Source organism: Polistes fuscatus, unplaced genomic scaffold (assembly GCF_010416935.1).
Source record: "Polistes fuscatus isolate 324 unplaced genomic scaffold, CU_Pfus_HIC Scaffold6, whole genome shotgun sequence".
Classification (NCBI taxonomy): Eukaryota; Metazoa; Arthropoda; class Insecta; order Hymenoptera; family Vespidae; genus Polistes; species Polistes fuscatus.
In genome coordinates this window covers 6176608-6190767 of record NW_025113140.1, presented here as the reverse complement: position 1 = coordinate 6190767, position 14160 = coordinate 6176608, and the positions used below count along the sequence as shown (strand labels likewise).

Sequence of the window (14160 nt, the reverse complement as noted above, 5' to 3'; positions counted from 1 at the left end):
TTTTGGAATGTTGTATAATATTCCTAAAATAGCAATAATATGCGTAAAAACCTTGTTCAAACATTATTTATCGATTGGTATTCCTTATACTAGAAAGATTCTTTTCTACTAACCTTTCGATTGACGTTAACATGATTGATTTTTGTTGTAAAACAACGTAACTGTAAGCTATATATATATATATAAGGACAGTCCTTTTATATTATATATTATAAATGCATATCTGTGTATAAATGATATATATACACACACATATATATATCTAGCAGGCCATCCATCATCAAAGCACTCAAAATGACAGCGAATTACAATTAAAAGTGGAGAGATGCGACTTAATCCTTTATGAAATATCTTTCAATTAGTATAGTTGTTTTCGTTCCTTAACACATCGATACACAAAAATAATTATAGATTGAAATTAGACATAATTTAAACACATATCGTTTAGATCACAGTTTACATTTCTCTTATTCAAATGATTTGAATTTGGAAGGGTGCAAAGATGAAGGATTTAATTAAAAGATATGCTGACAAATCCAACGAATTACGGTGAGTCTAGATAAATAGGAGAATTATGTAGATCTCATTTAGTATAATAATATAATAATAATGTAGCCAAATTTAGTGAATTCTCCTGACATTATAAAAGGGGACAAGCATGCATGCATATACACGCGCACACACGTACACTCGCACACACATATACATACATACATACATAACAGGACGAACATCTATTTTCTCTTTCTCTTTCTCTTTCTCTCTGTGTGTCCTGCCAACTCGTTCACTCCCAAACTTGATCCTTACGAATCGTGAAAAAGAAGCTATCCTATTCTATGTATATACAATTATTATTATTATTATTAATATTATTAATATTATTATTACGTTGTTGGAAGAGACACAACAGGATACTTATAAATTTAATGTCCTATCAAAAGTTCTCGCGTAGGAAAGTAACGGCACGACGGTAAAAATATGGCTCGACATTATTGACTGTTATTCAGGTTATTTTGCTGCTTTACTGAATCCATATTGGGGACGTAGTCCATTGCCATTAAACAGGCAAACACGGTCATCACCATCTTCGGTTTAACCTCGGTTATATCTTCTGGTAACGCGTAGACACGAGCACCACATTTCCGTGCCAAGGATATCGCATATTTGGCGTTGTCAAGGTTTTCCTACAATTTCAATTATTTCATTAGTACAATTTGTTGAACTCTATGAAAGAAAAGAAAACAATTTTATACTCGTAGTGTATTGTTCTAATGATTTTAAATGACTCACTTCCTCAGTACCACCCTCTTTAACGAGGTCGTAATTAACACAGCCGGGTTTAATAGCATCGATCAAATCTATCACAACTTTTCCATCCGATATCGCATAATCCTGAAAACTTTTGATACTACTATTCTTTCCTGCCCCTTGCAATTTCGTATTAACCCATTGTACGATTTCTTTTTCGACCAAAGTACTACCCTGTGTACCGGTCAACGACGTCAGAATAGAAAGGGTGTAAGACCTCATCAATTGCCAAATAAGTGCCAAGGTTAAGGTCGCATTACCATCATTTATATCTTGTCCCGCTATACCGACCAACGAGAAGTTCATTTGCTTTCCAAGTTCAACAACATAATTGCAGTTTTCTAATTTTTCCATGAATTTCCTCAACTTGGTAAACTTTTTATGAACTTTAGGCCAATTGACTGTACCAGGTTTGATGATATCATACAATTGGAAAATTACTAATCCATCAGCAAGATCAGAGTAAAGCCAATTGACGTGAGGTACCACGCCCATCGAATTCATCCAATTCCTATAAGTTTTTTCTTCTCGCGTTTCCTCCAAGGACTCTAATCCTTCGATGTTGTTTTCGGGTTTATCCAGACCAGGGTAATTGTTGAACATATTTGCAACAAATGCCAGATTGAGTTTATAAATACCATTGACAACATCGTTTGGTGTAACGAAACTACGGCAGCCTAATTTAGCAGCCTGTTGAAGCATAATTTCAGCTCGGGACAAATGATTTGGTTCCATCAAAGCTTCAACGGTAACACCAGCAGTATGAGGTGCGATTTGTTTAATTAAATAAGTATAAATTTCCGAATCCGTAATATCAGATTGGAAGTTGTTGCATCTTCTAGCAATACCAGCATTTTCCAAATGATGATTAACCCATCTCAATAGTATAGCCTCCGGAGAAAGTTTCAAAAGATCCTCTATACGTTCGCCATCTTGTAACAAGGTCGCCAAACCAGGACAATTCTCTAAAGTAATTTGATTGAAGAGACCGATTCTAATAATCTGCCATAAGAGACCCAACACCAAATGCGGGGATCCTTTGGTGAGATCATGAGCATCGATATTGACGATATTGCAACCGATAGATTGAGCCGATGATAAGGCCAGCGTCAAGTTTTCATGTTTCTTATACAAAGTCAGATTCTTCTTATTGATCGTTCTTTCGTCTATGGTGTCGGGACAGGAATGATTAATGATTTTACTGTAACAATTCCAATCAAATATTATCTGTTAAATCAAAACGATACAATCAATACTAATCTTATTTTAAATAGATCAATCAAAGTACCAACCAAAGGAGTATACCGTCCTTGACCTTGTCATAAAGTGTCTTGCCCTCAGGATCGATAGGTAACAAATGTTTCAAATCAGGATCATGAGCTAGATTAGTATTAATCCAATCGCTGAAAGCAAGTTGTTCCTCGAGTCTAACGGAATGAGTAGTACCAACACTTGATGCTTCTGAAATTCCTCCTAACGTTTCAAGATTTTCTTTTTTCGAAACGACGTGCTTGAAAGTGGATCCAAGTTCGTTGGCCTTAAGTTCTTTACAGAGTTTCTCGAACTCGTCGAAGGACAGCCGGCCCTTATGTTGCAGTCTCTGTTTGTCGTCATACTCTTCGATCATTTGTCGTACTTTGTAACCCGGCATTTTAAATCCGCAAACGTCCAAGGCATTTCGTAACTCGGTCAAATCAATGAATCCGTCACCGTTTGCATCGATCTGAAAAAATACAACAAAATCAATTAAATAAATGTTATAAATACCGTGTTATTAACACATTACGATTAGGACGGGATATTTTAAGATTTTCGATTATGTTGCATCACTTTACAAAAATGGTTATAACTTTGAAAATATTAAATACTTCTTTTTTCTTTTTTTCATGAGATTTGAATCGAAGACATTTTATATAGTAATTATTTTACAATTAAATAATGAGACATGTTGAATCGGTGTGAAACAGATTTTATTTAAATAATTATATAAATATATTTTAAGATTGGATTTTTTATTTTAATTTTTGCACAATCTTAAACAATTCAATAAGATAGCCGCCTTTTGAATTCTACCAATGTACGTTGTAACACATATTTATAGGTCGCCGGTATTTTACGAGCAGTCAAGAAAAAAACCATATTTTTGTCTCCGAACGGTAATCTATCAATAATTCAATTGTTATAGTGATATCGTAATTATTTATAATAGTTGTAACAATAAAGTAATAAGAATATTGCACGTATGCTTTTTTTGTTTGTTTCTGCATGTAGATATCTAGATGCATATAAATATGAGTCTCTGTTAGAAGAGTGCTGATCGGGGTTAATCGACCCTGCACGTTCCTACGTAAGCATTCCTCGGAAACAACGTTGGCACTGTCGTCGATCAACGAATGCTTTTCATCCTTTCAAACTCTAATTGTGACAGAAATAATATCAAATTGCATACTTACTAAATTAAATAAACGATTAAAATCACTGAAATATTCTTCCACGATGTCCCATCTTCTTAATTTCAATATTTCCATTTTTTTTTATTTTAAATTAAATAAAATACAAACAATTATAAAAAAAAAGTTCAAACAAACAAATAAATAATGTACAAACGCCAAAAAAGCTTGTCGAAACAGCTTCTTCGACTGACGTTTAAACGAGAACTAAAAAGTTCGTGAGATTTCATGATACGCTTAACCTGTTATCGAATCTTATCGTTAAACATACCTGATAATAATGAAGAAGAAAGAAAGAAAGAAAAAGTAAAAGAAAATTAAAAAAACAAAAAAGAACAAAAGAATAGTAAGAAACGTGTCGTGGAATTTAATACGAAGAACATTAGTTCTAGATATAATAAATAGATAAATATATATATAACGTAACTAAGCATTTATCTATCTTCTCTTAGGTATTATAGATTGACTGATAGATCATAAAATTTTGATCTATATGAATCATCTGTGGGAAAGGCGGAACTCTCTTGACTCTATCCCACGGAAGTGGATTTAACCACACTGCATATACATAATCAAACATTTTGTTTGTTTACTTTTGCGATCGTGCACGTTCTTTCACCACAAAGTTAAACCTCCAACAGCAACGTGGATCTTTTAGGGCCGGTGTTACGTTTAAATAACTATGTTTATCTTCAATTTGAAGTTGTAGATAACAAAAAAAAAACTCAATTTAAAATTCAAAAACTCAAAAACACTATTCTAGAGACTCTAAAGAGTACTAGTGAATTTTGTTAAATTTTTTAAATAACATAACATTGAGAAAAAGTAAGCCCAGGAAAAGCAACGTTATTTAAAATCTATTTTGCCGATGGAGGATTAAAAACATAATATTTTCTTTTCTTTATCTCCCTGATAAAAATATAAAATGATGTTCAGTTGATTCACAGCTGATTGTTTTTGACCCGTATTTTAATTTGTATTAACAACTTTCTCTCTCTTTCTTTTTCTAAATAATCAATATACCTAATCATATACCTATATATGGAAGATAACAGTTCCGGTAATAATCGTTGATGGTGGTGTTACATAAACGTTTTTTGCGATAAGCTTAATACACCGAGATGCGTCATCGGTTAGAATCTGGTAATGAAATAAATGTTGATAGATTATCGTGAATTCATAGTTAAACGATAATACTAGTTACAGATCAGATTAAATCTTTTACATTTCCATAATCCTAGAAATAAATCTGGCTATCAGAGAATCGTTGAACGATCGACTCTATCAAAAGTACATTAAATTAAATTAAATTCTTTATAGATCAGTCATGGTCTATATGAGCAGTTTATTTTGAAAGTGGCCTAACTCCATTTGTCAATTATTTCCGGTTACCCATGGTTTCATGTACTACTTCAAATTATCTATCAATAATGCATTTATGGTTATTTATATTCCGAGTAAATATGGTAATTCTGGACACATAAGTTTTCAGAGTTAGTTGAATAACTGAGCCGTTTATTTTGAAAGTGGCCTAACTCCATTCTTGGTAAGAAAACGCATATTATTTACTTAATAATTGCCATTATTTTAATAGGAACTGTAAATTTAACACCTTTAGATACACTTAAGCAACATAACTCATTGGTATTCTGTACGTATATTTTTAATTGCATTGAAACACAAACCCTTAAATATCTCAATTTAAGTATAAATGGACTTAGGCCACTTTCAAAATAAACGGCTCATATGATAGTCAACTTGGCCCTTATCGCCCATAAGTGGGCAATTTAAATTTTCATGGTAGACGGTAAGGGATTTTGTTCGATAGAGAAGGGGGATCGCAAAGGAAAGTTTAATAAACTTTATAGTTTTTATATTTAATTTTCTTTTAACTCAATTTTAAAAACAGCTTCTGCATTCGTAGGCGTTGCATCGATCGAGATACAGAAACGCAACATCAAATTAAATTTTCTAAGTATCATTAACATACGCTGAGTATAAATAAAAAGATACATTTAACTACACCTATTTCTGTCAACATTCTATCAACGTTAAATTACTAGTTCCCCATAACAAATAACTAAAGTCAAGCAACGTGAGTACGGTTAGTAAAATAAATGGACGATCCGTTAGGAAAAACTAAAACCATATGTTGTTATCTCTAAAGAAGCGTTAAAAAGACGTGACCCCTCTTTGGTAATATTGGCAGTGGCGGATCAAATCAAACGGGAGCTCCGAGTGGTACAAATTTAAAAAAAAAAACTCGCACAAGATTCTCAACAAAAAAGAAAAGTAATGAAAATTTGTATACCCTAACAAATTAACTAAATTTATTATTAAAAAAACGTAATTTCTCGAACCCTAATGAAAAAAAAATTGTAAAACCCTATGCGACCGCTGTTAGTTCATTTACCGTTTAATCCGCCACCTTATTCGTATTGGATAGGTGCGACAAAGTATTCGTAGAAAAGTTATTTGAACCCATAAAAAGGGAAAGTAAGAAGACACACAACTGCACTTATTTTTACTGAACCTCAACTCAAAAATAATGGATACTTTGGAAATTGCGTTAAATTAAATTACAAAGGAATTACTGGACGGGAAGAAAATTTGACTACCAACAAAACTACAAAAGTATCTTTGGTAGGTATAGAAAAAAAAAAAAAAGATTGATTACCCCTGAACTGTAGATGATCGTTGATAACCATGAAAGGTATCATTGCACAATAAATCTAATTTTCAAAGTGTACTACCATAGAAAGAAATTGCGCAAATAGTTAGCGGAGACTGAACGTGAGAGGAAGGGAACGTTCTCTCTCGGGGTCATTCTCTTTCTCTCTTTTTCTTACTGCAATACTTTTATCCAGAAAACTGGTTCCACTGGCATCGCATTGCTGCTGTCCCTCAGTCCCCAGTATCCATCCGTACAAATACCGATAGAATTACCTTAGAAAAAACAAAGAAAGAAAGAAAGAAAAAAAGAAAAGAAAAGAAGGAACCTAAACTCAGCTGATTTACTTTAATAAACAATCTTGATTAATATGGTCTTGTCTTTTTCGATTACGTAGATAAATTTAAAAACGAGATAACAGGTGGCCCACTGACTCATTACATTTCAATACCCCTGATAATACTTAAGTATAATATCGAATGATGAATCTTTTCATTTCGCGTTGTTATTTTGGGTTTTTTTAGCTATTTTCTTTTATTTTTTGTTTTGTAATTATTTGAACGATCAACGATCACCTTTGAAAAATATCGAAAGGAATGTCGATCGTTGCGATTAGTCATTCGACTAGTATGACTGGTATTTCAAACTCGTGTCGTCGATTATAAGGAACCTTCAAAAGTTAGCATGTTCTAACCGAAGACACTATACCACGCTAACGAATATAATTGCGTTATCTTATCTGGTGTCCTAAGATAATGAAAAGAACGATTAACGTTCTTTAAAATGCAAACTTTAATGCTAATTTTTCATTAACCATTTCTTTCCCCTTACTCCCCTTCTTTTTTTTCTATACAACATGCAATAATAGATATCATTACAAAATGAATTAGATTATTAATCACCTTTTTTTCTATTAATTTCATATGCATATATCGATTAGAATATGAATTAGAGTAGAATATTTTTTTATTTTCTATTACAAGAAAAAAAGAAGAAGAAAAAAAAGATTTATTAGCTAAACCTAATTAATAATAACGAATAAATGCGAATAAATGTATCGATGTGGGACGAATCGAATATTTATCATCAATGTAATACTATTCTTGACCTCGAAAGTGGCCTTGAACGCGATACTTTTCGGTAACGTCATCATCTCGGTGATAAATGCGTGCAAGAAAGAGAGAAAGACGATTCCGCTCACACCCACACTCGCAACGTCCTCGGCAAACAATTTATGAAGGTTAACTTTCCATATATACATACATACATACATATAAAAGACTCGCATGATGCTTTAGAATTGACAATAATTGAAAGGCTTCCTAAGAATGATTTTCTGTTTGGAAAACTTTCTATAAATATATAACAACATCCTCATTTATATCTTTGATATAATTTGCATTGTACTAATAAAATACTATAATTTACTATTATAGTATATTTGACGGTTTACATTTTATCAAGTAGCATCATCCCAACTGATCTTCCCAACAGAGAAGGCTTTCGTTTTGGAGTGTCCGCACTGTTACGAGTCAATTAATTAGCACGTTATTTGAGACGAGGTTAATGAAAGAGATAAATTTCTGTCGGGTTGAAATCGAGAGTGAAACACTTTGCAAGTAATTTGATAGCACACTTCAAACATATGGATACGTGTTTCATAGATATTTTCTATTTGTGTGTGTATGTGTATTTTATATCAAGAATATCCAAATGTAGAAATATATAAATATATAAGGGTCATTCTCCACACCATGTGTCGGCCACTTTTTTAAGTGACCCCTTTCGATTAAGCTAAAAATTGAATAGATATGTTATGGAACTCGACAGAAGACGTATTCGTGATTTCTTTTTCTTATTTTTCTTTTTTCTTCGATGTTTTTGAAAGAATTCTAAAAAGTAAAAAAAAAACTCGAATAAATTTGTAAATTGTTGAATTTGGTCCGAGCGTGTTAATTATATTTGTAATTTCGAAAATATTTGTTTGTCAAGATTATTTAAACAAAAAAAACAATTTGAAAACAAAGAAATGACTCGTTTGGTGGATTTTCAACAAAGTTATGAGCATTAAAAAAAAAAAAATTAAGAGATCTCAAACAAAATCTAAAAAAAAAAAGGAAGAAAACCAGGAATACGACTTTTGTCGGGTTCAATAATAACATATTATAAAAATTTGTTAGTTGAATCGAAAGTAGTCAGCTAAAAAGATAACCGCGAATTGGTCTACTATGACCCATAAATATATAAATATATTAATAATTGCTTGTTTAATAGTATATGAGTGCTTAGGTAAGTTATTCATTGAGAATAAATGGTTTAAAAGGCGCCTAAAGCTTATCTCAACTGGCTTTTAGAAAAAGACTCGTGTCACTGAGATTCAAGGAGCGTTAAATTACTCGCTCGGTTAATGCGTGCTCGTGCCCCCGTGAAAAGTCTTTTTTTTTCTTTTTTTTTTCTTAATTTTTTTTCTTCGCGAAAGATCATAATTCTTGTTCTATGTACTACTAGCATGATATCTTGCGCAATTTTCCGCCATTCGGTTCTAACTCTTTACCAGTCACGTCATTTTGTTAACCCTTTCTGTTTAACCTCATTTCTTCTTTTTTTTTCTATCTTCTATGCAACTCAAATCTTTGTTCTTAAATAGACGCGTTCTAAAACGAAAGGAATTATTAATAAAAAAAAAAGAAACTAAATGAAAGAAAAGTACGGCTTCGTTGGGATTGCATTTCCAACTGCTTGAGTCATTCGAGTATAATAAGTGTTACATTCTGCTTTGTTTACTCTTAACCCTTTTGTATTCTTTAATTTTCTTTTTTTATCTATCAACACTTACTTAATTAATTTACAAAATAAATCAAACAAAGGACGTCTCAATAAAATTTTGTATTGCAATAATACAAAATGTGTAACAAATATTTTGTTCATTTATATATTAATTAGTATAGTAATAAATAAATAATATATATAGTATAGATACATGAATTATGTGACTAACTACCTGTAAATATCACATCCTTACACCTTGAATGTGTATGTATTTGTACTTGGTTCAAACATAATTTGAAAAAAGAAAAAAAAACACGGATACGTCTTTTGTCGGGCTTAACAATAACATATAAAAATTTGTTAGCTGAATCGAAAAGAGTCAGCTAAAAAGATAACGGCGATTTGGTCTGCTATAACCCATAAATATATAAATATATTAATAATTGCTTATAGTACATTACGTATATTTTTATTTACTATGCACTATAAATGACTGCGTTGGTCCTATTATAATAATAATAACAACAATGTAAAATTGTGTAAAAAAAGCGAAATATGACAGATTTAGTCTATTTTTTACGTATTACAAAATATTGGAAAAAAAATTAGATTTAAATATTTTAAATTACTTTAAAAATAGCATTTTTTCTATAATATCGAGTCATGTTCGACATAAAAGTGGTAAGGGTTAAATATTAACATGCTCTCTTTTTGAATTGGTGTATAATATAAGTGTCATATAAAATGTAAAAAATTTTTAAATATCCTTCCTTGTCGCACAGACATATACACACACATAGAGAGAGAGAGAGAGAGAGAGAGAGAGAGAGAGAGACTCATTCTCCCGATAATTATGTCGTTGTGAAGAACGAGCATGGTTATAGTTACGTGCTAGAAATAAACAATAGGAAATAATTGCATGATAATTTTCCATAGAATTTAATGCTTGAAAAAAAACTTATACGAGAAAGAAAAAAGTGTTAAACATTCAAGATTTAAATAGTATTACATTATTTAATCGACATTTAAATTTCCTACGTGGTTTTAACCACCAACTATCCCTTGGAAAAAACTCTTCTAAAATTCTAATAATTATCACGAGGAAATATGGTTTGTTGAATCGTCGTAAACGTAAACGAGCGAATTTCTATGAGATACGTAGTATCTCGTATGTTCTCTATTTTTGTTCTATTCGATTTATTATTCATTTCCTTGGCGCATGATAAAACTTTTCCTAGAAAATAGAAGTTAAAAATTATCATACCTATTCTATTCTACTTTTAAATAGACAGGAAATTATTCAACGCGATATTAAATTTATCTATAGATATATAAAACATCTTTGAATGCAGATAAATTCCATAATCAGGACTTTCCAATGAAACTATAACACACACACACACACACAACTTTTATAAATATAATTATATTTTATATATAATTAATTATACATCAAATATTATTATACATAATAGATTTATAATTGTTTTTTTATAGAATAGAAAATTTAAAAAGTCCAAAAGTAACTGTTACATCAGAACCAATTGAACATTGTAACAGTTCATTCAAACCTTTTTTTAAATAATTTTGAAAAAATAATTGAATATGCGTTATGCATGAAATTTAATATATCAAAAAATATGATCTGAGAACATAACTAACATGTATCAAAATAATCTAATGTAAGGAACGAGAGTAATGAATGTGTAACTCGAGGCAAAATTATCAAGCATGATACCATAAGAAGACGTATCCGTTCTGACTCATCAATCTCGAGATACCTTATATATTTCTACAGGAGTTCCATCGAGAGAGGATTCTCAGCACTTAATTCCATTTGTTGCTCTCGTAGAAAGTCTACTTGGTCAACGATTTCAAAGAAGAAGAAGAAAAAGGAAAAGAAAGATTCGATGGTCTCGGTAGGCTGATTTCGTAGAACAAAATTATCGGTTGGCCAGTTTGATATAACGCATTTCCTGTTGCCATTCTAATTACAAAATCAACCAAAATTTCTTGAATAATTTTCCAAATCAATTACTTTTAGTCAATTATTAAACAAGTCTAATTAAGTGTTTTAACGAGTCTCAAAAGTATTAATTGATTTTTTTAAATCATCCAGGAACTTTAGGTCTCACTATGTAAGATATTCTCAATTAAGAAAAACAAAAAAAACAAAAACAAAAAAAAATCAATTAAAGCATATACGTATATAAGAACGTAGATAGGAAGAATTAATTACAAGTACAGGAACGTAATAAGAATTTCAAGCGTGGGAAGCAGCAGCAAACTGACAAAGCGTAGTACAGTGCATGTGCATACGTACTTGCATTAGCCTAAGTCTTAATCATAATGCTATATATCTGTTTATATAGTATACGTGAGAATAAGATAAAGGAAAGTAGGTATTGTCGGTCTGAGAAAGAGACTGAACTTCCTTCTATAAAAATTTGTTCGAAATACATTAACACGAGGAAGTTAAAGAAAAAATTTAAAATAGGATAATAATCGGAACCTGTGATCGAGTTGAACAAAAAATATCTACATTATTATGTAGATAAAGAGAAAATTTGCGCAAGCATATTATTTTTCGTGGTCGATCACGTACTCAATTTACTATTCCAGTAACGTACCTACAATTGCATAATAAATGTGTCACAACACGTTCGCGCAATGGAGAACAGTATCGTTGTTACGGTATCGCTTTCCTTTTTTTGTTTTCTTTTTTAGAAAGCTTCTACAGAGATTATTCTTAAAAATTTGTTCTCTTTTTTTTGTTTTCGTTTTAAATATCTTTATAAAGAATATAATAAAAATAAAAAATAATAATATAATGTGTGATGATAGTAATGCTTCTTTTTTTTATTTTATTATCTGAAATAAATCATTCCATAATATTATTTTAAAATATTACCAGCCATAAAACGATCCTTTTCTATTATGAAAAACGTTTCTTATTATTAGCTGTATTAATTTCACGCTCGTAAAGCTATGAAAACAGTTCTGTTCGATATCTCACGGTGAATTAAGAACAAACTGCTTGTAACGTAAAACTTTTTCCTCGGGGAGGACTAATAAATAAAATATATAAACTTCCTATGTTTGCAATTCAAAAATGCAATCATGGATGAAATATTAGATCAAAATATGAATCCAATAATATTAAAAAAAAAAAAAAAAAAGAACAAAATAACATTTAACGTATGTTTCCTATCTTACTTTGTTAGATGAAAATTTCATTGAGGATAATCTTTTAAGGGGTTATGGTTAAACATAGCACGCAACGAAAGTGCATAAATACTCTCGTGCCCCCAACTTCGAGATGAACAACCGACCAACGGTACGATTTCGAAGAAAGAAAAGAATGGCACGTGCCAACGCAAAGTTCGAACGCTTAGGGGGTCCCATGGCACGTTTTAAAGAGTGCACTAAAAATAACTTCACCCTACTCAAAGCGTATAAAAGAAAATCTAAAACTGAAATTATATTAACTTCGAGTATATATAATTTTTGTTGTTTTCTGTTCTTTTACTAAAAGATTCGCATGAACGAACATTATAACAATGAGTTAGTAGTAAGTACCCATAAGAAGAAACAGGGAAAAGGATCATTCCTGTACCATAGTGTTTACACGAAATAACTTCCCTTTAAGAGTTAACTTATGCTAGGAATATTTTCCATACCGGCTTGTTTAAAAGTTCATAAATCATTTTAAAGATCGATTACTCCTTATCGAGATTTTTTAGGCATCTGCATAATAGTAATAAAAAGAAAAATATGTTAAAAAAAAAAGAAAAAAAAAGAAAAGGCAAAGGTAATTGATTTGAAAAATCCACGTTACAACTTGTGATCAACCCTGTAGCACATAAAAGATTTTTACTATTACGTTCCAAGTCTAACATTTGACGGATGTCGGAAGGGGTTGCGTTCACACCGGTAACACGATCAATAAGATAATTGAGAAGACTTTCTCGACAATGCCGGCGGAAGGGAGTAATTTCGTCATCTCCCTTCTAAGTACATACTCTTGCGCAAGGTCATTGTTTTAGATGGGATTCTCGGATCGTAAACTAAAGTATCATTGAGTAAAAACTATCTTCATTGTTAAATTTACCTCTTACATTCGACAACGAACGAATGAAATAACAAATTTATTTTTTAATTACGATTAAAAAAAACATTAAAACTTTTATTGTGTGTATTGAATAATAGTTATTATAGAAAAATAATACATTAATATTGGTTCGTAATGAAACTAAACGCGAGTAAAATTATTGAAGCTAAAAGCACGAAAGTCAAACCATATCAATAATAAAATCGGAAATAATTTTCTCTCTTTATGCAGATTATAAATACCTAATTAAACACGTACAGGCACCCACGCATACACACTAGTAAAATATCGTTCATGCATATTATATAGAACAAACAATAGGAACACTTAATCGAAAAAACAGCACGTAGCTCGAACAAACGAAGTACTTTAGCTCTAATTAAAACGATTGCATTATATTTTATCGAACGTATTTAATAAACAAAAAAAAAAAAAGAAAGAAAGAAAGAAAGAAAGAAAGAGAAGAGAAACGATTGATCGATCGATCAAATATTCATGATCAGTGATCTCGAAAGAAAATATGTATAACGATATATGCGACGTTAAAAGTAAAAATAAATTAAAACTGCGAAAGATTTTTAAATGTAACATCAAACATGCCTCGTACAGGTGCATAAATAAAACGATATTTTATATTCGAATGTTTTATTATTAAATAGACTCATCCTGATGTAAATCAAATTTGTCAATATATTAAAAAATAATATTATTTCAAAATAGATGATCAATAGATCGAATTATCGTTGCATATTCGATTGGACATAATAAACTTCGTTGGTACCGACTACTGCATAATTCTACTACAAGAATCAAGCGTCATATGTATATACGCATATAGAAAGGAAACGTTT

The 14160-nt window shown here is 30.9% G+C and overlaps 1 protein-coding gene across 4 annotated transcripts in view; it reads right to left on the bottom strand.

Annotated features, from left to right (window-relative positions):
• Positions 1–756: 756 nt before the first annotated feature.
• The window catches only part of LOC122522959 (plastin-2), a 33630-nt gene continuing 20226 nt past the window's right edge, over positions 757–14160 (bottom strand). For 3 of the 4 annotated variants that reach the window (XM_043644421.1, XM_043644422.1, XM_043644423.1), the window contains 3 exons: positions 2601–3031; positions 1291–2509; positions 757–1184 (listed from right to left, as the gene is read on the bottom strand). In XM_043644421.1, the coding sequence (XP_043500356.1) occupies positions 990–1184; positions 1291–2509; positions 2601–3031 (1845 nt within the window). In that variant the 3' untranslated portion in view covers positions 757–989. Of the gene's footprint in view, positions 1185–1290; positions 2510–2600; positions 3032–3761; positions 3837–14160 lie in introns of those variants that run through there. The other variant, XM_043644425.1, reaches the window with a different exon arrangement.